This window comes from Scyliorhinus torazame, chromosome 21 (assembly GCF_047496885.1).
Source record: "Scyliorhinus torazame isolate Kashiwa2021f chromosome 21, sScyTor2.1, whole genome shotgun sequence".
NCBI classification, from domain to species: Eukaryota; Metazoa; Chordata; class Chondrichthyes; order Carcharhiniformes; family Scyliorhinidae; genus Scyliorhinus; species Scyliorhinus torazame.
In genome coordinates, this window is record NC_092727.1 from 112129001 (window position 1) to 112155551 (window position 26551).

Sequence of the window (26551 nt, forward strand, 5' to 3'; positions counted from 1 at the left end):
GCAAGGGAAATCAAAATGTTTATACTGTATGAGAAGAGAGTGCTGATCGGGTGGCTGGCAAGTGGAGTCTCGTAGAGGCATTGCCATAGAGAATGTACCAGTTGATGGTGACTGACAGTTAATTGCCAAAGAATGTTTGAAATTTAAACCAGACATCTTGACTCTGGTCACTGCAATACCCTAAGATATGAACTAGCAAATGCTGTTGCTTATTTTGTTTAGCTAAACCAGGCACTGTGTGCATATTATTTCTGTATGAAAAGAACAGGACCCTGTGTATTAATATATGTAGCTTCCAATACATGCAAATGCACCACACTGCGAGCCCAACTGACTATCTTAATTTGGTTGTTTCTTGGCACACTGAAGATTGTTTAGCAAATGTTGTCCAATCCTATCCGATGTTGAATACCTGACATTAGACATTGTTATTTTTTTGCAAGCTGCTCATTCCAAAGACTGGCAGATCACATCAAACAGTATGCTTCTTTCACTATTCACAACAGGCAATGTACAGGCCAGAACCCGACTAGACCGTGCTTGCAAAGCTCAAAACACAAAAGTATCCAAAACTATGATTCCGCAATTGGATGCCATTGGCTAAATAATCCTCCGTGTTTTAGGAATTATGCTGACGACCAATATAAAATCGTCAGCAGGACTCTGTGTGGCGCTTTGCATGTCCTGGGAGCTCCCATGTATTGCAGCCAGAAAGAACATGTACACACATTGTGCTTGTTTCAGCTAAACAAAATAAGTGTCCGTCATTTGCTGGTTCATTCCTCAGGGCAGTGCCTTGACTAATCTGAGTCAAGCTGTCGAGTTTAAATTTCAAACAATGCTTGGAAGTTAACATCAACCGGTGCATTCTTCATGGCAATCCCTCACCCAATCGGAAACCACTTGGGAGCCAATCAGCACTCTCTTCTTCATAAGAGGATAAATGTGTTCATTTCCTCGACATTGTTTCTTGTGAATGTCCTGATGATTGCAAGAAGATTGACAAAAAATCTCTATTTTACTTATCAACAATACTCAAAAGTTCTGAACCACTAAACAACTATTGTTACAATCCCAGTTGATATTATAACTGGGCTGGAAGATTCCGGTATGGAATCCTGGCTCAAAAGACCGTAACTTCTGCTGTTTTTCTAAAACGTGGAGGAACAGAGTTTTAATAACAAGGAAAAAAACATTTTTAAACATGAAAAATTTGGGTTATAATACAATACTCCTTTACTCCGCCTTCAGCTTAACAATCGCACATCGGTTTTCAGATGAACACCGATTACCAAGTACATCTTAAGCTACAATGGTCTTATCAACAGAAAAAGTCTCTTTTAAACACACTCCGTAGTCAAGTACACACTCTCCTCTGAACCCAAATTAATGTTTGTGGATTTCTCCTAAGAATCCCCCAAAATGATTGTCACGTGAGAGTTTCCAAACTACACTCCCAAAAACACGCTTTAAAATCTTTTCTCATAATTATACGTTCCCTCAGCAGTTTGTATTCTGAAATCCAGAACGGCTTTTTCAAATGACACGTTTAAACAAAGCTTCCACTCCACTTTTAACAGCAAATCTAGTCCAGGATTTTACACCAATATTTGGTGTAAATAACGCATATTTGATAAAGAACTGGAGGAACATTGATTAAAGACAAACCTGAATGATCAAGCAGTCTTTGCAGTTTGATGGCTCCTGCACTGTTGGCAGCAGTTGAAAGTAGGTAGTTATGTAGATTACAATGTTTCATTCATCGCCTTATTCAGATCAATATTGCACAGAACAGAAGTGCCTGGCATCATTTGTTTTTCTGAGTCATGTGGAATTGATTGATATCCTGGAGGCATTGTTCATTATCATGAAGGTCCTTGGGTGAAAATGTACAGACACAATCTCTTTATTGGATATTTTAAAGGCGATTATTCAATTCCTTTGTTGGAAGATTAACTAATGGTGTAAATTGCACTTTTTTTGACTGAACGAAGTGGACTTCAAGGCTAGTTGGTCAGGTTTTCTGTGTTCGCAATTTATTGGGTTAGTCTGAATCCTAACAAAGGGTTTGAATGTATGAAAGTTTTTCAGCTTATCACCAATTTCCCATTCATGTTCTCCCTGAATTCCGATGGATCAGAAGCACCTGCTTATTCCCAAAAAAGTATCCTTGTCTTTTCATTATGTAACTCAGCATAATCTTGGTCCTATATAATGCTTGTTGGCTTAAGCATGCTTGTGGCAGAATTTTTCTTCAGACTAGCTGAGACACATTTCATGTGGGGTTCCCCATTTTGAGACACATTTCATGTGTGGATTCCCATTTTGCATGCCAGGCATCCGTTTTCAGATTTAAATCTTGTTCCACTCTCAGTTCTGCCACCATCTGCCCTGCCTTTTCCACCCAATTCACGTTTTAAGCTGCGAGAGGTGAGGTGGAAGGTTCGGGTGGCAGTGCAGAGAATAGGCTGAGGTGACTGAAATGTTGACCCAATGACAGGGTGATGTGAAAAGAGGAGGAATGTGTGAAAGCTAGTTTAAGAAGAGAATAGTCCAGCAGCAGATGTAAGGCTGGACAAATTTAAAGAAGTAGATTGAGACAGATCCATGAAAAATTCGAACGTATATGTAAGAATTTGATATTTTTTGGGTTGAGACACAAAAGCATTGTAGATCAGTGAAAATGGGGACCGTGGATAAGCAGAAATTACTATGGAATATCGGCACAAATGCCTGAATTTTTAACGAGTTGGAGCTTTTAGGGGATGTAAAATATTAAACAAATCTAGTCTCGAGGTAACATAAGAACTAGGAGCAGGAGTAGGCCATCTGGCCCCTCGAGCTTGCTCTGCCATTCAGTGAGATCATGGCTGATCTGTTGTGGACTCGGCTCCACTTTCCTGCCCGAACACCATAACCTTTAATCTCTTTATTCTTCAAAAAACTATCGATCTTTATCTTAAAAACATTTAATGAAGGAGCCTCTACTGCTTCACTGGGCAAGGAATTCCATAGATTCACAACCCATTTGGGTGAAGAAGTTCCTCCTAAACTCAGTCCTAAATCTACTTCCCCTTATTTTGAGGCAATGCCCCTAGTTCTGCTTTCACCTGCCAGTGGAAACAACCTGCCCGCATCTATCCTATCTATTCCCTTCATAATTTTATATATTTCTATAAGATCCCCCCTCATCCTTCTAAATTCCAACGAGTGCAGTCCCAGTCTACTCAACCTCTCCTCGTAATCCAACCCCTTCAGCTCTGGGATTAACTTAGTGAATCTCCTCTGCACACCCTCCAGTGCCAGTACATCCTTTCTCAAGTAAGGAGACCAAAACTGAACACAATACTCCAGGTGTGGCCTCACTAACACCTTGTACAATTGCAGTAACACATGTGTAACACATACACTTATAAGTATTCAGTGGCAATAAGAGGAGGAATTTTGTTAACATCATCATAATGGGTGAGAAATAGAGTCAGAAGACCCACTTTTGGCCAAACACGATACTCCTGTGTTGTATGGTCTGAGTAAGTGGTCAGTGAGTGAAATTGGTGGGAGTGCATGGATATTTATAGCTGAGACCTAATGTTATGGATTCCATCTTGGGATTCAGTTGGAGATGAATTCAGGAGTGGAAAGATACATTTATGTTGGAGAAATTCTAGTTACATTCATACAGTAAGAATGGAGCTGAATATTGGAGGAAAAAAACAAAGGACCTCAAATACTGCAAAGATCGAGGGGGATAATTTACTATTTAAACGGTCTCTTAGAGGCTAGACTGAAGGGACTTCAGTTGGGGTTTTTTGGAGATATGGATGTGGAGGGGAGGAGTGACAGCACACAAGCAAACAATTAACAATGGAATGGTAATTCAGAATCACAGAATTCTACAGTGCAGAAGAGGCCCTTTGGCCCATTGAGTCTGCACCAACACATGAAAGGCCCTGACCTGTCCACCTAATCTCACACAGAAGATAATTGGGAGAGGCTGAATGGATTAAGGGACTTTTTGAGAAAGGCAGTAATGAGAATTGTGAATGGAAAAGGGATGGTCCCTGTGCAAAAATGGCATTAGTAACATCAACAAGCCTGTGGCTGGAGGTAGCACTTGTAAGAGATATGAGGTTGGTGAGGCAAAATGAGATATGGGCAGAAATATAATGTGATGACTGGATTAGACATAGCCTGAGGGAAGTTTGGAATCCAGAGGAAGGATAGGTTCATAGAATCAGAGAATGTACAGTGCAGAATGAAGCCATTCGCCCATCGAGTCTGCACCGTCCTTGGAAAGAGCGCCCTACTTAAGCCCACGCCTCCACCCTATCCCCGTAACCCAGTAACCTCACCTAACCTTTTTGGACACTAAGGGGCAATTTAGCCTAGCCAATCCACTTCACCTGCACATCTTTGGACAGTGGGAGGAAACTGGAGCACCTGGAGGACACCCACACAGACATGAGAAAGTGCAAACTCCACACAATCACCCAAGGCCAGAATTGAACCCCGGTCCCTGGAGCTGTGAAGCAGCAGTGCTCGCCACTGTGCTGATTGTTGGAGTTGCAACCACATGGTCTCTCTCTCAAAAAGTTAAGCAATCCATAGGCTTATTTTACAATCCCAGACCAGACCCCAAACTGTCTAGGATACTGGACCAAAACCCCAATATTTTAATTCATTTGTAAGACTGTGCGAAAAGAATTATTTGCTCCAGTAGTGAAGCAATAGGGCTTGGTTATTTTTAAAACAAAACTTTGTTATGACTGCAATATTAAACTTTTTAATTTCACACCCAAAAAGAACCACCTACAATTAAACCTTCAACACTACTCAATTTCCCATTAAACAGCAAGAAAAAAAACATACAGCTCTCAATCTATCTTACTGTGGGAGAATTGTGGATTCGGCACCAGATAGATCAGAATTCCCCTCCTCTCTCCAAACACCATCGCTCTAAAGCTTTCCAAAATGTGTCTCTGCATTCCTTGGCTCCACCCAGTAATGATCTAATCCCCTCCCCATGCTAAAAAAACAAATGATCCCTGCAGGCCACAACGCACATTAACTCCCCAGGGACTTTCCCAGTCAAACCACAATCCATTACTTCAGACTGAAAAACACATTCCCCTGTCAACTCCACCCCCGGTTGCCAAAAGTACCCGGGCTCTGCAAAACAGAATTCCTTCCAAACAAACATTACCACTGCAGTCCAACACACGATAACCCCAGGCCTTTCCATAACCAGCCTCCCCGAACAGGCGCCGGAATGTGGCGACTAGGTGCTTTTCACAGTAACTTCATTTGAAGCCTACTTGTGACAATAAGCGATTTTCATTTCATTTCATTTAACCCTTAATTTACCCAATATTTAGAATCCAATATTCCTAAAGTCTTCCAGTCGTCACAATTATGGTTTTCAGGGTAAGAGAAGATAGTTAGCTTGTGAGAGGTTCGTGGGGAGGGGTACAAATATGAACCGCCTCTTATAATGGGCGGCACAGTGGCTAGCACTGCTGTCTCACAGCAGGGACCGATTCAGTGTATAGACCAATCCTGGCCTTGTGTGACTGTGTGGAGTCTGTACGTTTCCCCGTATCTGCATGGGTTTCCTCCCACAGACCAAAGATCTGCAGAGTAGGTGGACTGGCTGTGCTAAACTGCCCCCTTAGTGTCCAACGGTTAGGTGGGGTTACAGGGATAGGGCAGGGGAGTGAGCCTGGATAGAGTACTTATTCGTAGGGTCGGTGCAGACTCGATGGGCCGAATGTGATTTTAAAGGAATGTTTGAGTTGCCCTTGTTAACAAGATGACCCTGGATTAGTAGGATGAGTTCAGTGAGGATAATGAGACACAGCAGTGCTTAACATAGTACAGCATATTGAATGAATGACTAGACCATGTCCTCCATTCATGAACCTGAAGGGAAAGAATGGAGAGTTTGGCACAGTGTTTGCAACGAGAGAATTAAGGACAGAGGCGTGGGACCAGTCAAACAGGCCAACAGGGGTGGAAAGAATTGGGAGTTTGAGAGCGATTTACTGAGGGTAACTGAAGATTAATATTTTTCCCAGAGGCATAATGATGAGGTTTGGGGTGTGGCGTTGGTAAAGGAGAGGAAGAAGGATACAGAAATGATCATCTCTGTTGAGCAGAGCCACAAGAAATAGCATGAACGAAGGGTTGGCCATGTATTATAGGGAAGTGAGTTTGGATAGTGCATTAAACATCATTTTACGGCACTAACATTTTTGTTTTGCCTTATGACTGTTACATTTACATTGGCCAAAAATGCTTTTTGTGCAAGAATTGTTGTTCTCATATTTGGAGATTTTAGGCTGGTTGTCCTGGTGGGTCATTATGAGGAGCGCAAACCAGATCAATCACTGCTTAATCCAGGGATGATATTGAATATTCACAAATTGTTAATTGCTGGTATTGCATATCAAATTTGTCCATTTCTGGGGGAAAAGTCTCTGACATGAATCTTCTTAATGATCATATGAAAACGGTGATTTTTTGCGCTGCTGTCTGCAACTGAACATAGAATATTTTCACCAAAAATTGGATTGGCAGGTTGCTCAGAAATTATACATGGGGAGAGAGAGGGGGAAGTTGCTGTCCGAGGTTTTGAATTTAAATTCCTCTTTAAAGCTTAATAAGAATATCTATACAAGTAAAATAAGAGATTAATAAAGGCTAATTTACAAATCGAAGCTAATCTTAAATAATTGTGTCTGAAAACGTGTTTAATTTGTAGATGATAATGAAGTGTCAGAAGATACTGCAAACGCGGATGCTGGTGATTATTCCTGTGCAACAGAATCTGAAACAGAACAAAAACAAATGATCGAGAACATATCTGAAAGTAACTTCTGTAGCCCAGAGCCACCTGGCAAGGTCGTTGCAAATGAGAGCTTTTCGCAAGTTGCGGCAGAATGGGTGAATAAGCAAAATTGCATTGATGGAAACCAACGTTTTGCTGACCGTGCAGCAACGCCTCTTTCAGAAAAAAGTGCTTTAGAAAAAGTTGTGGATCAGTTGGCTAACCATGAAGAGCTAAACCAGGAAGATCCTACTTGGATTGTTGAAAATGAAACTGATTTTCAGAGAAGTGCAAGCCAATCAGTTCCCAAAGTGTCCAAACGAAAAAGCCAGCGAATTATCAAGAAAGTCAGTGAATGGTTATCCAAAATTAATGTTGAAGAGGTGGCAGCTCTTGGCATTGAATCTAATCCACATGACCAGAATACAGAGTCAGATTCCTTGGCAGAGAGTCCTGTCTTTGGTGATGAAGCTTCTAGTTCGGAAGAAACTGAAAAAGTTAAAGATGACCTCGTATCGCCTTTAAAAGAAAAAAGTGTGGTGAAAATAACTGCAACTGATGTTAAAAACAAAGTCTTTGGGAAAACCTACAAGAGAGACAAGAGAAAAAGTGCTCCAGTGAACTGGAGTTTTAATTCTGACAACAAAAGTGATGACTTGAGTACTCGAAGAGAAGATGCCTTTGATGTCCGTTGCAATAAAACTCAAAAAGGAAATAGAAAAGGCATTGGACTGGATCCTGAGGACTTCATAAAGCGGACTGTTAATGAAGAAGATACCTTTGACAGTAATGTTCAGAATGGAGAAAAACCAATAGACCCCGAGGAGAATGTTCCTGTAGCTGATAACATTGAATCGGAGACAAATAAAGAAATACCAGGTGAGCCATCCGATATTAAACAAATTGTTGTTACTGCTCTGACTACGGTCGCAGTTTGTTGTGACGCGATGGAAGAGTCTGAGCAAATTGTGCAGCAGCCAGACTTGGAGTTATGCAAGACTGATGCTGAAATGAGGAAAAAAATGAACAAAGCTTTGGGGAAAAAAGGGAAAAAATCATCAATAAAACAGACTAGAAAAAGAACTAAACCTTTGCAGCTGGTCAATCAGCTTGCAAGAGCTGATGCAAGTCCTAGAAGCAACCCAGTTGACATGAATGAGAATAAGATTGATAGCTTCCCCAGTAGTGAAGAACCAGTGAAGGCTGAACTAGAAATGAGGGCTACCAGACGAAGCAGCAGATTGAAGTTGCTGGACGAAAAGTTGATCCTGCAGGACGAAAACCAAGGGAAGAAATCTAAATTGACCAGGATACATACACTCCTCCCAACCGGTGCAGACATTGAACCTTTGGCAGAGCCTCACAAGGAAAATACTGATGCACGAATGATATGTGGGGAAACTGAGAGTCTACCAACGCAGGATATTATAGCTGAAGCCTGTAACGAACAGTTTCCTAAAAATAGCTGTTCAAAGCAAGACGATGCTGCTTCTCATGGATCACGTGGGAACTCTGTGGTAGAGAAACCTGAAGGCAGTGATGTGCCAGGATTATCAAAGAATATGCATCAACAATTAAGGGACTGCGATAAAGCAAAAACTGAGGATGATCCCTTACATGTTGAATGCCCAATGTGGCACGATCATTCTTCTGTCACAGTAGCATCTTGCTCACACTCGGAGGATTCAGGTTCAAAAATCAGCTTGTTACTACTTCGGCCTGTTCCTGGAGAAAAACGTAGTGACCCAAAAGTGCATTCCGGTTGTACAGGTGAAGATGAAGTGAACCCAAATGGTGCAACATCTTTGGCAGAGTGTAATTCCAGAGTCGAAACAATAAATAGTGAAGAGAGTAGCAGTGCGGGCGTATCTATCAAACACCAGACAAGATCAAAGGAGGTAAATGATGACAGTGAGGTGGACACTCAGCTCCTTCTAAAGTCGTTCAAAATGTCTAAACGAAGATCATTCATTCTTATGCCAGGACCAGAGCGTCTGGCTGTAGAAGATGAATGTGCAACCGCTCCGGTCTCTAAATGTATTGATGCTGTGGCCAGTTGTAAATCAGAGAAAATCAATACAGGAGATGCCGGGAACAGAAGTTACGATGGAAATGTTGCTGCAGATCAGGAAATGGGAAAAATGAATTTGGATAAAGCTGGTTGTCCGATCAAAAACCCTGAGATTGCCAATGGCAATGTTAAAAGTAAACTCTGCACTTCTGAGTTGAATAGTGGACTGCAGCTGTTTAGCAGGGAAGATCATGATTCTGCTGAAATTGTACCTCCAACAGCCTCAACCGACGGATCGCCTCTTCCTCTTGTATTTCCACAACATATCCAGGAGGTGGTGCCTCTGTCAAGTAGCAGGTCAAAGGGAAAAAGGAACACTAGCTTGCCGAGAAGAAAAAGATCAAATAGCAGTAGTTCACTGGCTAATACAGAGAAAGGAATATTTGATTCTGATGGATCAAGTCAAGCCACAGCCAGTGGGCACTTAAATAACAATACAAACAACAATTCTTGTCTTAAAAAAAACCCCAACACTGCCAAGGGCAGAGCCTTAGAAATAACTATCAGCAAAGAGATTCAGCAAGGTGGTTTAAGAACAAGACTTGGTTCCAATGCCCATCCAGAGTCAGAATTGTTGTTTTCAACTAGAGATCCGCTTGGCCAGGAAGCAATTGAAAAAGATAGTTATCAAGAAAGGAAATCCGATAACTTGTTAAAAGAGAGAGAGTTTGATAAAAATAGTGAATTACTTCAAAATATTCCTATGGCTGTAGAAAGCTCCACAGAAAGTGAATTAGTTAAATTAACTAATGTTGCACAATACCACTCTCCGCCTAATGCGCAAGAAAGTATTACTGTAGGAAATAAAACTAGTGAGAGCAAATGTCCACTGAATTCACAGGTGTCTTCCGTAACACCTGAAGGGCTGCTGGACAGTGCTGAAGGAAGCCTAAATAAAAGTAGAGATGAAATGCAAAATAAATGGGAGATGGGAGAGGGCAAAGAACAACTGAAACAACATGCAGCAGCGATAGAGAAACTGAAGAGCAGCTCTCCGAAATCTTCGACACCAGACCAGGTTCGACGTCCGAGGAAGCGACCAGTTAAACTGTCTACTTCAGAATCTGAAACAAGTGATGATGAGCTACCTTGTTTTCAGATTTTTGGATTCAATAGGTTGGGGTCAAATGCTGCGTCTGTGTCACAAAGTTCCTTAAGTGCAGTGCACCTGTCTTCAAAAGGCTCACTCGTACATCCCTTTTCGTTGCCAAACAGCAACACAGCAGTTAAAAAGACATTTTATGCTGAAGTAAATAAATTGGAAGAAAATGTAAAAGGCGAGGGCTCTCCAACAAATGAATGCCTTTCCCCAAGCCAAGAATCTGGGGAATCCCCTGACTTGTTCTCTTCTCATTCCGATGGTTCGTCCCCTGATGCCAGTCCCCAACCAAAAGCAAGCCGTAAGACTCTCAAACAAATAAATGCTACAAGTGTAACTGAATCACCGAATCAGGATGAAATAAATGACGGAAAAGTTGAAGAAACTTGGGAAGCTCCATATCTGCAGCCACGGTGTTTAGGTATGGTAGTTAATGGTCATTTTGGGAAGCTTTCATGTTTGAAATGTGACATGACACGCACAATTCAAATTAATGGTTAGACATGGGACAACAATGTTCTATTGGTGGTTTACCTACTGGCTGGGGAATTTGAACCTTTTGTAGGAAAGAATATCTGGTCACTTCCAACATTGAATCTTATCAACAGTGGGGGTTTTCCCCCCCCCCCCTCAGTAACCATTTAAGGAAAATTTATGCATAATAACAGATTAAGCAATTAAGTTGACGAGACATATATTACAGATCTGCTTGAAACAACAGCCTCATTGGAAAAAAAAGCTGTAATGTTAACAAGTCCACTTTTCATGTGCAATGACGATACTGTCTCTTGTTGACAAACAATAGGAATGTAAATGTACTGGAAGGTGCATTTGATATCCAATATATGTTGTAGGTTCGCCATTGGGTCTTAGTTTCTCCATTTTATGGCTTAATTGTCACATGATCAATTTTCATACATTTTTACTGTTCAGGGATTTGCTGTTCAGGGATTTGCATCAGATAGTGAATGAAGCAAGATCTGCTTCTCCCTCCTTTTTTGGGGATTTGGCAGAAGGAAAGCCTGGAAATAACCATCAAGTTAGTTGACAGACTGAACAACTAGATGGTAGAAAACAAGTCCATGGGTCTGTTTAGCGAAGGTTGCCTATTCGGAGTTAAAAGAAAACACTTGACAAAAGAAAAGATAGTTTTGGAGGTGGAAATAGAAACCAGGGTATGAGCTGGAAACAGAAACCAGGATAATTAGTGAGGAAGATGCAAAGAGGAACAAAGATAACCTTGGAGGTAGGAATCTGATGTCTACGTGTCTGTAAAGGTGGGATGGTTAACACAATTAAGACCAAGAATACAGATCAATGATTGGAATAAATTATATTTGTGTTTGTGGGATGGTGGGGGTGAAATTAAAATAAATGAACAAACTCAGGAGGAACACAAATGCCTTTACTGCATTTTATCACAGCCCATGTTCAAAATTGTGTCCTGTCCGATGTGTTGAAAAATGCTCCAAGCAAAATCCAGATTTTGTGGAGGTGAGGAGAAGAGTTGCAACCTTACTTCAGTTTGAAGAGTGGAGCACCAGATTTTTTTTTGGTGCGGCCTGAATTAAATAGAGAACTACAGCTACAAATCTTTAGTGTCGAGGAAGTGCATGTGGTTTATTTGAACGAATTTTCCACATCGAAGGATTTAGATGCACCTATTCCAGAGTCCGCATGCAGGTGTAGATTGTTATAATCTTAGTTTTCCAACTGTGTTTGCCTGCAGACGGTGTGAAAGTACCTGGCAATGACAGTGAGGCCAGCCGTGCAGGGAACTCCTCTCCAGAGAGTGACATTCTAACCACACAGGTAAAACAATGGTATAAATTAACATCAAATTAAAAGTATGATGAATGTAGTGAATAGTTATATATTATATTATATTTGCTGTAGTAACGTTATTTTAAAAACCTGGATTCAAATACATGCAGGCAGTATGGTAAAGCTGTGATTAAGGAGTCTTCACGGTGAGGTAAACATTGATTTTGAACAATTTATCAAACATGATTTTGGAGGATCCCTGGGGTGTAGATAATTTAAGAGGGATTTTGTTTAGTCCGAGCTAAGCAGGTCATGGGACATCTTAGTGGGAGGAGACTGGAGAATGCCTTATGCTTGGGATACAGGTGATGTAATCAATGGGAGTATCGAAGTCTACCTTCGTTGTGTAGTTTTGCCATAGGATTTTAAGTTGAACAGAAGTGTCTGACACAAGAAAGATTTTCAGGTTGTTTCTTAAAGGGTCTGTCTCCAAAGGTCTGCACAGAGAAGCAAGCAACCCTGATAACTTTACAAGTGGATTTGAACCATATTGGGTTACCTAATTGGAATATATAGTGCCAGGTGTAGAGAATGAGATGAAGCTTTTTTGTACTTTTATTTAAGAATTGTTTGAACTGTTAATTGTAAAGCTATTTCTTTGTTGTTAATATGGTTAATTATGTGTTTGAATTAAAGTTTGTGTTACCATAAAATATACCTATTGGTCAGTGTTATCACTCCTGTGGTTTCGTAGCCTTCCCTCACAGTCTTACAAATTGCAAATTGTTGTGATTCTTGTACGGGATCTGAACAAAAGGTTGAAATGTGTTGGGAGGATAATCTCTATTGAATACCACTAATTCATGCAAAAATACATGACTTGAGACTGGGGCAACATTTTTTTCACAAAACAGGTCAGTAGAATAGACAGCCATTGGAAGCAGCCTATTTCTCCCACATCTTTTTAAAATTGTTGGTTAATTGCAAGTTGAAATTAGATGGTTAAATACTATATAAAACATGGTGGTTCCTTTTGAACCAGTGAAGGGTCAGTGTTGAATAAATATTAGCTAAATCAACAGCTAAAGAGTTCAATTGCCATAAGGAGTGAGCTACAAATTTCCCAAAACCCCGTCTTGGAAAGTTCATCTGGTGCTTTTCACCTCCCTTGTGAAATGTACCTGTGTCAGACCTTTAATATTATTAATGAGCGCGACCTACCAGCAGCGTACCGCAGGAACCGGCGCAGGAGATCCTGGAAGAGGCCTACCCCGGGATTATGGGTGTGGGGCGGGGGGGGGGGGGGGGAGTGTCTCCCATTCGATGGGATGCCCCTGGTTGGTCAGCGTCCGGGCAGAGTGGCACCCTAGCGCTGCTGGTGCCACTTGGGGACCTTGCACTGCCAGCCTGGCATTGCCAGGGTGCACAGGTGGCACTGCCAGCAGGTTGCCAGGCTGGCATTAATCCCACGCCATTATCGGACATGTAGGTGCCCTGCTCATGCGAGGTGAGGTGCGAGGGGGCTCGATGGCCCCCTTGTAGGTGAGTGGGGGTCCCCAAGGGTTGCGTTGGATGGTCGAGAGATTGGGGCGCCATTTAAAAATGGCGTCCCAATTTCTTCCTGCACTGAGGAGCTCCACTCGCCAGAACCTCTTAGTGCAGGAAATGACGTGGGGGCATTTCCCCACCGGGGTAGTTGAAAAAAAGAGTGCCATTCGATAGCGGGGTCATCCCCTGCACTAGTAAGTAGCCATATGTTGTGGCATACTTGTATGCTCTCATTAATACTTGAGGGAGGGGCAGCATGTGGTGCAATGGTTAGCACTGGGATAGCGGCACTGAGGACCCGGTATCAAATCCTGGCCCTGGGTGGAGTTTACACATTCTTCCCATGTCTGCCTGGGTTTCACCCCCACAACCCGAAGATGTGCAGGTTAGGTGGATTGGCCACGCTAAAGTTCTCCTTAATTGGGGAGGGAAAAAAATTGGGTACTCTAAATTTATATTTTTTTTAAAAAAAGAAAAAAATTAATACTTGAGGGAAATAATTGATTTTTGGGTGAAAATTAATTTATTTTTATAGGTGTGACATCAGCATGGTAGGGTTAAAAATCCTTCACAAACTTGGAAGCTCTTAAGAGGGCTTTTGCCCTCAAACTAGAATAGCAATCGCCTTATTAATGAAATATTGTATTGAGGTAAAATCGCAAGCTGCAAATAGTGCATTGTTCTTTTTTTTTTGAATAAACATTTTATTTCAATCTCCCAAGCAAAGGTATGCAATACAGAATAACATAAAGAAACTCGAACATGAAATGGCTGAGCTCGTGGCAGTACTGGAAGAACATGGAAGCCAAGACACTGAACACTTGCTCTCAATAAAGCACCCAGAAGACTGTACAGAGTTTCTTGAAAATCAAGAGAGAACAGGTAGTTTATTGATTTTTTTAAAAAAGAGTGAAGAATTTAAACCATAAATAAAATTGTAAAACTCCAGCGTGACAGATGATAAGAATTCTAGTAAATTGTTTTTGTACAGGTACTTTGCCTTGTGATTTAAATTATTATATTTTTAAAATTTTTGCAATTAACTAGCAATTTAGCGTGGCCAGTCCACCTAACCTGCACATCTTTGGGTTGTGGGGTGAGACCCACATAGACACAGGGAGAATGTGCGAACTCCACATGGACAGTGATTCTGGATCGAACCCAGGTACTTCGTGCTGTGAGGCACCAGTGCTAACCGCTACGCCACCATGCTGCCCTTGTGAATTAAATTAGATTGTTACAATTATGGCGTTTATAAGATTGTGATGTTTTGGAGCTTTGTCTTTAACTTAAGATACAATGGAAGTGATCATGTGACCTATTATAAGTCTACCTGGCAATAAGCCTGGGTGGTTTGGTTATTGAAGATCAAAAGAAGGTTTAGATTGTTTTACTGGGTAAAGGGTGCAAGACTTTTATGCCTGAAGACAGTGGCAGCAGCCTGTGTGCTAACAGTGGATACTGTGGGCGCAGTCTATTGGCTGTTCATGCCGGCAGGATGTTCCGGACCCATGCCAGCACACTGGTTTCCCAGTGATGAGGGGTGCAGGCACCAGGAAATCCCGTTGACAACATCCTAGCTGCCGTGCTGCCTCCACTGCCGAAAAACACTTGCCGGGTTGGTCGATAAATCCCGCCCTGAGGGTCTTCAAAGTCGTAGGAAAGTGTTGTGAAAGTCAAGCTGTGTGAAGAGTTATGCTTTAAACTGTCCATTTAGTTCCACCAGAAGAGTGAGTTGGACTCTCTAGGATAGATAATTAGCATTTTTACGTAAATACAAGGCCCATGTGATTTGCATTGCCTTGAGGAAGGATGTGGGGATGATGTTATTGAGATCAGGTTACAACCTTCCGTGCAAATCAGTGCGTTTCTGAGACAGTTGTTTTGATGTGGTCAGCAAAAAGGAGGTGCTGCTTGCTCTGGTGAGCTAATGGGTGTGGGAGGGAGAGGGTCTCTTGTCAAAGAGGCACATTCCACAGCTAGCGCAGGATTCTGGGATTTGTCCTGGCATGGCCAGAAGGAAAGTATCATTGGGACAGGAATTACAGTTGTTGTTGGATTTGGGGAAACTCTCAAAGCTAAAGGAGGTGCCTGCAGGTGGTTACTCGAAGTTATTACTTGGCAAAACAGGGAAATAAAAAAACATTGAAAACTGGGAGTTACTGTGGAACTGTTTGCTCTAAGGACTGTAATTCCATGGAGAGTGCTATGAGTGATATATATAAAAGGGGAACATGCTACTGTGGGCAACACAGTAGCATAGTGGTTAGCACTGTGGCTTCATAGCACCAGGGTCCCAGGTTCGCTACCCGGCTGGGCCTCTGTCTGTGCAGAGTCTTCACATTCTCCCTGTGCCTGCATGGGTTTCCTCCGGGTGCACCGGTTTCCTCCCATAGTCCAAAGACATGCGGGTAAGGTGGATTGGCCATGCTAAATTGCCTTTGGTGTCCAAAAAGGTGAGGAGGGGTTATTGGGTTCGGGGGATAGAGTGGAAGTGAGGGCTTAAGTGGGTCGGTGCAGACTCGATGGGCTGAATGGCCTCCTTCTACACTGTTATGTTCTATGTTCCATTCCTTGCTGTAGTGCAAAGTCTAAATTGCCTACTGAAAGACGATGGCATTTAGTCAGTATGCTTTATTTAACAGTAAAAATTTCAAAACGTGAAAACTTGTCATGCCATCCTCCAAACAGCTATTAACTAGAAGCTGAAATTTCTTTTCAAATGCTACGTGTTTCCCTGGGGACCATAACGAGGCGAAGCAGCAAAACACGTTCTTGCATGCTGCATAAATGAAAATCCGTGAGATGGTCTAAAATTTTCTCAGAAACCATTTGAAAGCACTGCACGTTTAGACAGGATGGAGAACTTGTGTGTGGCGAATTTAACATTTGTCACATTACGTAGAACCATCGCTGACCGATTTGAAATCTGACTTTCCAAGACCGATTTGAAACCCAAGGGTAGTTGCAAGGGCATGTCGTCATACTTCATATCTAAAGTCTATTTTTTGATCAGTTTCATTATTGCTTCATGAGAGGGGCAGCAGTGTGCACAATGGTAGAAGAAATTGAGTAGAATACAATGAAGATTCTTTTATTAGGCTTAGAAACTGGTTAAATTGAAAATTTTCTCCACAGAATACAATATAAACCTGTAATTAAAAGTGTTTTAGTCAAAGTCCCCTTTAGATAAGCTGTGACGTTTCACTGCCAATATCCAGACGTTCTGATAAGAACTATAGCTGACTCTGCAGAATTGAAACCCAGATTGGAACCAGCCAGTCTAAAAATTAAATTGTTTCGGACTTCATTACAGTTTAATGCTGGAAGTTCTCATCTAATTTTAAAGCTCTCTATTTTGTTTTTATATGGAACTCCTGAAAGATTTAGGGCGGGATTTTCACCTCCCTCTGTGGCATGTCCTGCAATGGAGGAGAGGGGCTCGCCAGTGGCCGGCGGCGGGATCTTCTGGTCCTGCCATTGTCAAAGGGGTTTCTTGTTGATGCACCCCTGGCTACCGCGGAAGCGACGGCGGGGGTGCGCAATCGATGGGACCGTAAGATCCCGCCAGCGTGAACGGCCAGAAACCCCGCCCTTAATGTGCACGGTATTTAGAATAAATGCAAAGAAACAACTTTGACATTAAATCCCAGTTCAACTGAGATCCCGCTGTACTAGAGAGCAAATTTTCTGAACCGTGTTGGTAGAGGGATGGGATAAAATTGTTGCACTCTTATTAGTTAAGGGACTGTCCTCAGTTTAGAAGTTGATCTGTCACGAATGGACCTGGCATCAGCCTTGATCTGTTCTAAATTTACTGCAGAGGCAAACAGATGTTTGGAAGCTGATTACCAAGACACTTATTATGCTGCCATTTTAGTAGTTTCAAATGAATTACATCTGGAATCAATTAAACAATTACATGCATGCACTGGTATCACCAATATCACCTAGTGATATTGGATGAGGCTTTGACTTTACAGTTAACAATCAAGTGGGTAATCATAAGGTATGAGATCCAAAATCATTCAATTACTTTAACCAAAAACGCAAACGATTGATTAGTTTGATCTGACTGCTTGAAAGATGCTATTCCAGCAAGTTGTGCTTAATTTGAGACTATTACTACAAGATAGTAAACATAGTTTAGCTTTGTGCTGGTTACATCTATGACATGGCATCTGAATTGTGTTTTCATCCAGAGCTTCGAAATGGCCATGCAGCTTTTGAAAAGGCAACCAATGATTTTGAGTTACAGCCCTTGACTTGACTTGACCCTAAGGGCAAAGCAAAAATCAGAAAAAAATTGGCAATCAAAACTACTTCATGTTCATGGATTATTCAGATTGTGGTTGAGTTTACCCCAAGCATTGCCACTTCCTGCATTCCCCTCCTCTTTCTTCCCCCCCCCCCCCCCCACCCATTCTGATTTTTAAAACTTTGTAGTTTATGCATGATTTCCATTAATTTTTAGTTGTTTCTACATTATCAGGCACTTCTTGACTGCTGTAAAATTACTTTCTGCAAGTTGCTGCTGCATTAAAGTAACATTCGACATAAATTGTTTTTTAATAAGGTATATACTTCCCTGTGAAGATCCAAACCCTCTTTTGTTCCCTGATTTTTCTCCCTTGTCAGTTTTCCCACGCCTCCTCAACCATTCACATCAAGTACAATGGACGATCTTGACTGGGAAATGGTATGGGACAAAACCACTTAACCTCATAGTGGTGGGGGCTGTAAATGAAGAACAATCCATAAATTTACACAGGTAGCAGGGTATAATCACAGAGTAATTTTTAGCAGTCAGCCAAACCTTCATAACCCACTTGCAGCATTAGTGAATTACTTATGCCTATTAATTCTTTATTATCATCAGTGCAGTGAAGCATAATTGGCCTTTGGTGGCATATGTTTAATCAATTTTTGTAAGCAAATACAAAATTCCAGCATTGGACTAAAACCTCACGTACTGACAGACTGGCTGGACTGCATAGCCTGCTTCCACGTTGTAACTTCTATATAAGGGTAAATTTATATAATTTTAAAAAAAAACTTATTCTTTATGTTAACAGTTACTGCTGAATTTCCCCTGGGGCAGACTGAAAATTTGCAACGCAGATCGAAATCAAAATTTCTTCCAGCAGCTGAGGCTGCAAGACCTCAACCACTGCTAAATACAAGCGTAATCTTTGCACGTGGGGACAAAGAGGAGACCGAATAGTAAGATTCTACCAGAGCTTGTTTAAATTTGCATAGATTCTGGACGAAAGAAGCAGCACGTAGCTGTTGAATATGTTTACAGTGTGAGAGGAAAATGCCTTCTTCTCTTGTTCTTCATGTTTCCTCCCCTTAAACTGGACACCCCAAAATAGTACGGGTGTCAATGAACAAATACTTCTGCAGCCATTTTCAATACTTCTGTAAATAATTTGCACATTTCCTTGTTTTAAAAAAATTGCCTGAAAAGTGTCCATTACTGAATTTAGCGTGGCTTCAAAGAAGGTACTTGAGTCATAATGAACCAAATGGCCAGCACTGAAGAAATATACTCAGCAGTAATGAGAGGTAGATTCTTCTTGCCAAATGCTGACGAGTCTGACAATTATTTTTTCCTGCAATTCTCTGAAATTGTCCTAATATAACGAGATGGTTCATACTTGCTCCCCGCTAAATTATCTACAAAGTAGCCAGAACAGGTTTGCTATTATTTATGACCTGAGTTTGATTAATAATTATTAAAACCAATAATTGCTTGCTGCACAACGTAACTAGAAGCGCAATCTAACTGAATGGACACAATCTAACTGAGTGGGAGCAAAGTTCCGTAACGTGCTTATTTAGCCGCGTGTTTCCCGTCGCTCACAGCGCCAGAAAAAAACATGCTAACCAGCAGGACTCTAGTTCTTTTTGGGGCCTCAGCGGGGAATGCCCTGCCGAGGCCGCACTTAATCCCTTTTCCTGCATTGAGGCGCTCTGGTCGCCGGAACACCTCCGTGCAGAAGGAGATCGGGAGAGCATTTGTAAATGGTACCCTGATCTCTTGCCCACCGGCACCCGTGCAAGGCACCACCGGGCCCAATCCCGTCGGGGAAATGCCAGCTTGGCCCCCTGACAGTGACCCTACCAGCGGCACCTGGGCACCTTGGCAGTGCCAGGCAAGCACCTGGGGACCTACGATCCCCTGGGAGACCCCCCACGAGTGCTGTGTCTGGTCCCGGTTTGTGGAAACCAACACTGGACGGCGCCCATCCAAGGTCGATGAGGCAAAGGGGTTAAACCCCTACTCCTAGGTAGATCATGGGAGAGCATATTCGAATGAGACTAGCTGTCTCACACTAATATGCAGATCTGCAAAATAATGTGGGATTCAGATCGCGACGTCTCGCGAGATCACTTGAGCTCTCGTGAGACGTGGCGATCCGGTTAGATTCCAGAAGAGGGATCTACCGGCCGAGCCGTGCTGCCAGTAGATCGCACCACCCTAGATCAGCGAAACAGAAATTTGTAAACGTTACAAATCTGAAACAGAAGAAGAAATGCACAGCAAGTTGGTCAGCATTTGAACAAGTTCAATATTTCATGCAGTGCTTAACTGGGTGATAAATTTCATTGTCGTCTGGTTTTCTCCAAGAACCATTTGAACCATGGTTCTAGAATTCTGAAGGATTGTTACTGGCAGTGTTACCTCTCCAGTATAGTTTGTCATGGCACAGGAACATTTGCAATACCAAATCTTGCCAAAAATAAGTTCTACTTCAGCTTATAGATTCCAAAACAAAGGTTTATTTGGAGTATTTTGTAATGTACATGTATTCCATTCCAACTATCTTGGGAATGAGAAATATGCAGATGAGCAGAATATCTTGTATTAATATTGTCTGCACAAATTTGTAGATTATTTTATGGGATGTGGGTGTCACTGGTGCAGCCAACATTTGTTGTCCACCTCTAATTGCCTTCGAAGGTAGTGGTGAGCCACCTTCTTAAACCACTGCAGTGCATCCATAGTGATTTCGGAAGTAAGTTCCAGGATTTTGATCCAGCGACAGTGAAGGAACCATGACATAGATGCAAATCAGGAAGATGTGTGGTTGGAGGAGAACTTGCAGGTGGTGGTATTTCACAGCATCAAAGTTTGGAGGATGCTGTTGAAAGAACCGTGCGAAGTTGCTGCAGTGCATACTATAGTTGGTGTACACTGGTCACTGAGTCCATAGTGGAGGGAGTGAATATTTAAGATGGTTCATCGGGTGCTGATCAAGTGGACTGTTTTGTCCTGGGTGGTGTCGAGCTTCTCTGGTGTTGTTGGAGCTATGCTCATCCAGGCAAGTGGAGAGTAATTGCATCACGCTCCTGCCTTGTAGATATGCTTTGGGGAGTCGGGGGGCGAATTACTCGCCTCAGAGTCTCCAACGTCTGACCTGCCACAGAATGTATATGGCTCATCAATCCACGTTTTCATCAATTATGAACTCCAGGGGCGAGGTTCTCCGACCCCCCGCCGGGTCGGAGAATCGCCAGGGGCTGGCGTGAATCCTGCCCCCGCCGGTTACCGAATTCTCCGGCACCGGATATTCGGCGGGGGCGGGAATCGCGCCGGTTGGCCCCCCCCCCCCCCCCGCGATTCTCCGGCCCGGATGGGCTGAAGTCCTGCTGCTAAAATGCCTGTCCCGCCGGAGTAGATTGAACTACCTACCTTACCGGCGGGACAAGGCGGCGCGGGCAGGCTCCGGGGTCCTGGGGAGGGGCACGGGGCGATCTGGCCCCGGGGGGTGCCCCCACGGTGGCCTGGTCCGCGATCGGGGCCCACCGATCCGCGGGCGGCCCTGTGCCGTGCGGGCACTCTTTCCCTTCCGCCTCCGCCACGGTCTCCACCATGACGGAGGCAGAAGAGACTCCCTCCAATGCGCATGCACGGGAATGCCGTCAGCGGCCGCTCCCGCGCATGCGCCGCCCAGAGATGTCATTTCCGCGCCAGCTGGCGGGGCACCAAATGCCTTTTCTGCCAGCTGGCGGGGCGGAAATTCATTCGGCGCCGACCTAGCCCCTTAAGGTTGGGGCTCGGCCCCCAAAGATGCGGAGCATTCCGCACCTTTGGGGCGGCGCGATGCCCGACTGATTTGCGCCTTTTTGGGCGCCAGTCGGCGGACATCGCGCCGTTTCCAGAGAATTTCGCCCCAGGTTGCTGAGTGGTGAATTCAGCAATTATAATGACATTGAATGTCAAAAAGAGATGCTAGGGTTCTCTCTTGAAAATTATCAGCCTGGCGCTTGTGTAGTGCAAATGGTACTTGCCACTTTTCAGCCAAGTCTGTGTGTTGTTTCAGGTCTTGCTGCATATTGACATGGACTGTCTCCATATCTGAGGATGCGCAAATGGTGCTAAACATTATTGTTGTCTATTGTAATATTTTTAACTGCTTTTTTACCCATTTTTGACAGCCCACTATCTCAAATACCAGAAAGGCCCCAAGCAGTGAATGGCTCGCTAAACCAATTCCAATCCAAAGAAGGTTCTCAAGAAGAAATGACTGATTCGCAAAATGCAGTGCCAAAGAAAGAGGAGATAAAGGAGCACATAAACTCAGACAGTGAAGGTATTTCTCACATAACAGAAAGCATGCAGAATAAAAACACCCATCAAAACATCTGCAAGAGTTCAGTTATAATAGTTTGGAATTTAGGGCAGCACGGTGGCACAGTGGGTTAGCACTGCGGCCTCAGGGCGCCGAGGTCCCCGGTTCGATCCCAGCTCTGGGTCACTGTCCGTGCGGAGTTGCACATTCTCCCCATGTATGCGTGGGTTTCACCTCCACAACCCAAAAATGTGCACGCTGAGTGGATTGGCCATGCTAAATTGCCCCTTAATTGGAAAAGATGAATTGGGTACTCTAAATTTAAATAAATAAATAAAAGTTTGGAATTTTTTTTGAAAATCTCAAAATATTTCCTTTATGAAATAAAAACGCAAGCAGTTAGTATAATCTGTAAGGATCGTCCTGGGAATGGAGAAAGTAATGTAGCGCATTCTGCAATCTTGTCCTGTCCTCAACCCCTGATTCTTAACCGCTTTTGGGCTATGGAGTTCCGGCTACGCTTGTAGATTTAAAATTTGGTTATTTTCTTCTGGTTTGTGCGTGGATGTTGAACAAAAGAAGAATTGATGTATGGTCTTCCTGCTTCATTCAGAGAGATTCAGCCTTCACGTTCAAAACCTTTGCTCGTCCTGCTAGTTATCGACAATAGCATTTTCTTTATCGTCCTAGTGCCAACTATTAACCTGTGTGGACCATTTACGGTGGCAGCAGTTGATGCAAAACCATGACCTATAATACAATTCGAGGTGTTTTACACACCAAAATGATAAAAGAACTAGTACTGCAGAATTTCTTTCGGAAATTATTCAGAAGTAAAAATATGCTGTTAGCAGTGGTTTGCAAACTTATAAATGGTACACCTTGTACTCCTGTTACAGATGCAAGCTTCCCCAAGGGGTGCGGGAAGAATTCTGACCACAACGCTCTTACTAATGAAAATGAAATGAAAATCGCTTATTGTCACAAGTAGGCTTCAAATGAAGTTACTGTGAAAAGCCCCTAGTCGCCACATTCCGGCACCTGTTCGGGGAGGCTGTTACGGGAATCGAACCGTGCTGCTGGCCTGCCTTGGTCTGCTTTCAAAGCTAGTGATTTAGCCCTGTGCTAAACAGCCCCAATGTAATAATGTTGATCCCATTTAGTTATGCATTAGTGTTGGAGCTGGGACAAATCTGTGCTTCTCTACTGTTAGAAAATGCTCTAGCAGTCCCACAAAATACTCACCAGGGAGATGACCAGAAATTAAGAGTGCAACTAAAATGTTTATCCCTTTAACGGTTTGATTGCAAATGAAACCTGACCAGCTGAAAATTTGGTGCTTCCCAACTCTTGCAGATGAATCGAGCTCTTCTTTGCAGTTTCCTGCATTGCATCCGAGTTAGGTTTAAATCTCTACAAAATGGTGGGACAATTAATTTTTTGGCATGGTTCCATTCAGTTATTCTACACCTTGTCCTGAAAAGTGATCTTCCGAAATTAAGTTTTCAAACTAGAAAAAGGAATGGTTAATTGATTTATTTTTTTTCAAACTTTGTAAATGTAAGAACTCCATACTTGCTGTTAAAACGGAGGTTACATTCCATGACATCATTTTATTTCAAGTAACAAAGTGACATTTGGGGTCACCATTTCAGTTGTTGCTTGGTCTTTACTTCTTCAATGTACCTTTTAGGAGCTATAACTAAATCATAGGGCAATGCTAAAATCCCTGTGGAGACTGATCACTTTTAAAAAGAAATTGAAACAACTTACATTTTCTTCCCTTCTTTGACAGTCAACCCACCCAGGCTTGCTGTCAGGTAGACTTCAGCTCAAGTCCTCTGACCATCTCCATTCTACCAAAATTAAAGGCACAGTCCCAAAACATTACAATCTTCTAAACCTCATATAATTGTAATAGCAAGGATTGTTAATTATTTTCAAAAATGTCTGGGTACAACTTCTAATAATTTGCAATTTACTAATATATGTGTTTATTCCTTGAAGGTGAGGAACTGCTGAAAGACATTATTACGTCGGCACAGAAATTAGAAAGTACAGGAAAGAAAGACTGTGTTTTGGCATCAGCAAGTAGCCCTTCCATTTTGACTCCCATGATAAGATGCCAGCCTACAGAGGATGTTGCTGACGATGCAAGTATGTCACCACCCCAACATGACAGAAGGGCAATGTCCAAATGCATCAAGAAAAGCAGATCTTCACTAACTTCGTCTCCTGTTTTTAACAAAAGTTTGAATGCCAGCAAGAGCACGGTTGTGACCATTCAAAGAAAAATGTCCTTTGTAGCTTCGGGGCTGAACAAAAATGAAATTGTAAGTTTAAGTCATGTCAATTTTAGTCAATTTAGTGTTTTCCGAAGCAAATTTAACCAACTAGTACATTAGCAAAGACAACATAAAGAATTGACTTTTTTTTATGCCTTTCCTTTGACTCTCCAATTAATTTTGTTTAACTGAAGCCTGTTGATCGAATCTCTTGGATTACTGAGTAATTACTGAACCTGACCATTTGGTGTGGGGGGGGGGGGGTACCATAATTAACAGTTAAGATCATTAACCCAGTGGTAGTTCACTGGTCAGCATCTTTCCATCGCATAAGATGATGGAAATGCAGCAAACAAATCCTTTTCAAATGGGGTGTCTTCATTTTTTTCAATATAAATTTAGAGTACCCAATTATCTTTTTACTATTAAGGGGCAATTCAGTGCGGCCAATCCACCTAACCTGCACATCTTTGGGTTGTGGGGGGTGCAACTCACGCAGACACGGGGAGAATGTGCAAACTCCACACAGACAGTGACCCGGGGCCGGGATCAAACCCGGGACCTCAGCGCCGTAGGCAGCAATGCTAACCATTGTGCCACTGTGCCGCCCTGAATGGGGTATCTTCATGTGGCACATCTTTGCTGGCTGAAGAGACTGATCCTTGAAATGCAGGTTCTGCCTCAAATGCCAGACACGATGGTACCAAGGGATATTGTTTTTGGTGTTGGTATCTGTTGGCATAGCCATTGGTCACGTTAACCCACAGGCGGTGTTACCATTTTCCTCAATTGTCAGCACATGACTCCTGGGCATGATGTTTCGGGCCTCTGTGTCACACTTGCAAGCAACTTTGAAGAGGAGCTTTGGGTGTCCTACTGGCCACCTGGCTCCAGCTGCCTCACCTTACCGGAGGTCCTTGGATATCTTCCATCCTACGAATGTGCCTGAGCCAATGAAGCGCCTCTGCTTGATGAGTTCTTTACAAACGTGATAGAGGGCAAGCATGGTGGTGCAGTGGTTAGCACTGCTGCCTCACAGCACTGAGGTCCCAGGTTCGATCCCGGCTCTGCGTCACTGTCTGTGTGGAGTTTGCACATTCTCCCTGTGTTTGTTTGGGTTTGGTCCCCACAACCCAGAGATGTGCAGGCTAAGTGGATTGGCCACACTAAATTGCCCCTTAATTGGGAAAAAAACTAATTGGGTACTCTAAATTTATAAAAACAACAAAAAAAACAAGCGCCATAGCTCTGTCTTTGAGAGGACTGCTGCATTCATGGTTTTGTCCGGCCAAATATGCCCATAATGCGCAACAGACGCCAAAAATGGAGATTATTGAGCTTCTTTTCTTGGCAGCTGTAAGTTTCCCATGTTTCACACCCATTATGGGAAGGTGCTGGGAACACAGCCTTGTATAAACCATCAGCTTGCTCGTCAGTCTGATGTTATTACATGGAGATTTCATGAATTGGCTAAAGGTGGTAGCTGCTTTCCTCATGGGTGTATCAAGCTCTGCAAGGGACAGATTGCCTGTCACCAGGGATTTACCAATGACTTCTCGTGGGGTGTTTGTGATCAGAGGTGGAGATGCAGCACCTTGTTCCATGACCACGGTTATCCTGGCGCTTAGAATAATGGAGAATAAGTTACAGGCATGGGCGAGACGGCCCATGAGTCTGTTTGGCTGAGTTTCCATGGGGGATGACCAAAGCAACAACATCAGTGCAGAAGGGCTCTGTGCTCAGGAAATGATGTGGTTTTGACTTCGCTTTCAGCCTTGATAGATTGCAGAGCTTGCTGTCTGGCCGAGTGTACAAGTCGACTCCTCCATATCTGCAGGGAAAGCAAAGGCAGGAGCATAATAATAATAATCGCTTATTGTCACGAGTAGGCTTCAATGAAGTTACTGTGAAAAGCCCCTAGTCGCCACATTCCGGCGTCTGTTCGGGGAGGTTGGTACAGGAATTTAACCCACGCTGCTGGCATTGTTCTGCATTATAAGCCAGCTTTTTAGCCCACTGCTAAACCACCTGGCTTAGCATGGAGCATGGAGAAGAAGGTGCCAAAGAGAGTGGGGACGAGGACACAGCCCTGTTTCACTCCATTCTTGAAATATATAGATGTCCAGCTGGGCTGAATGCTACTGTAAGATGGACATCTCCCAGTCCATACTTCCCACAGCTTTCTGTCATGGACGAGTTCAATGAAGAACCCTTGTCATATAGTTTGTGAAGGCCATCGACTGCTTAACGAGCACAAAGACACCCAGCAAGGATGGAATCCAGCCAAACTTCATGCACGGAAAGTCCCATCCATTGCCATAGCTTTACGAAATCCTCCTCTGCAAAGTAGGCTCCATTCCACGGGAGAAGCGTGATGCA

At 43.0% G+C, this 26551-nt stretch overlaps 1 protein-coding gene across 5 annotated transcripts in view; it reads left to right on the forward strand.

The window, feature by feature from the left end:
* The window catches only part of LOC140398505 (breast cancer type 1 susceptibility protein homolog), a 96431-nt gene that overhangs the window by 39652 nt on the left and 30228 nt on the right, over positions 1–26551 (forward strand). For all 5 annotated transcript variants that reach the window (XM_072487269.1, XM_072487266.1, XM_072487267.1 and 2 more), the window contains 6 exons: positions 6761–10417; positions 11726–11808; positions 14031–14190; positions 18384–18531; positions 21754–21908; positions 23895–24220. In XM_072487269.1, coding sequence (XP_072343370.1) covers positions 6761–10417; positions 11726–11808; positions 14031–14190; positions 18384–18531; positions 21754–21908; positions 23895–24220 — 4529 coding nt within the window. The remainder of the gene's footprint in view (positions 1–6760; positions 10418–11725; positions 11809–14030; positions 14191–18383; positions 18532–21753; positions 21909–23894; positions 24221–26551) is intronic.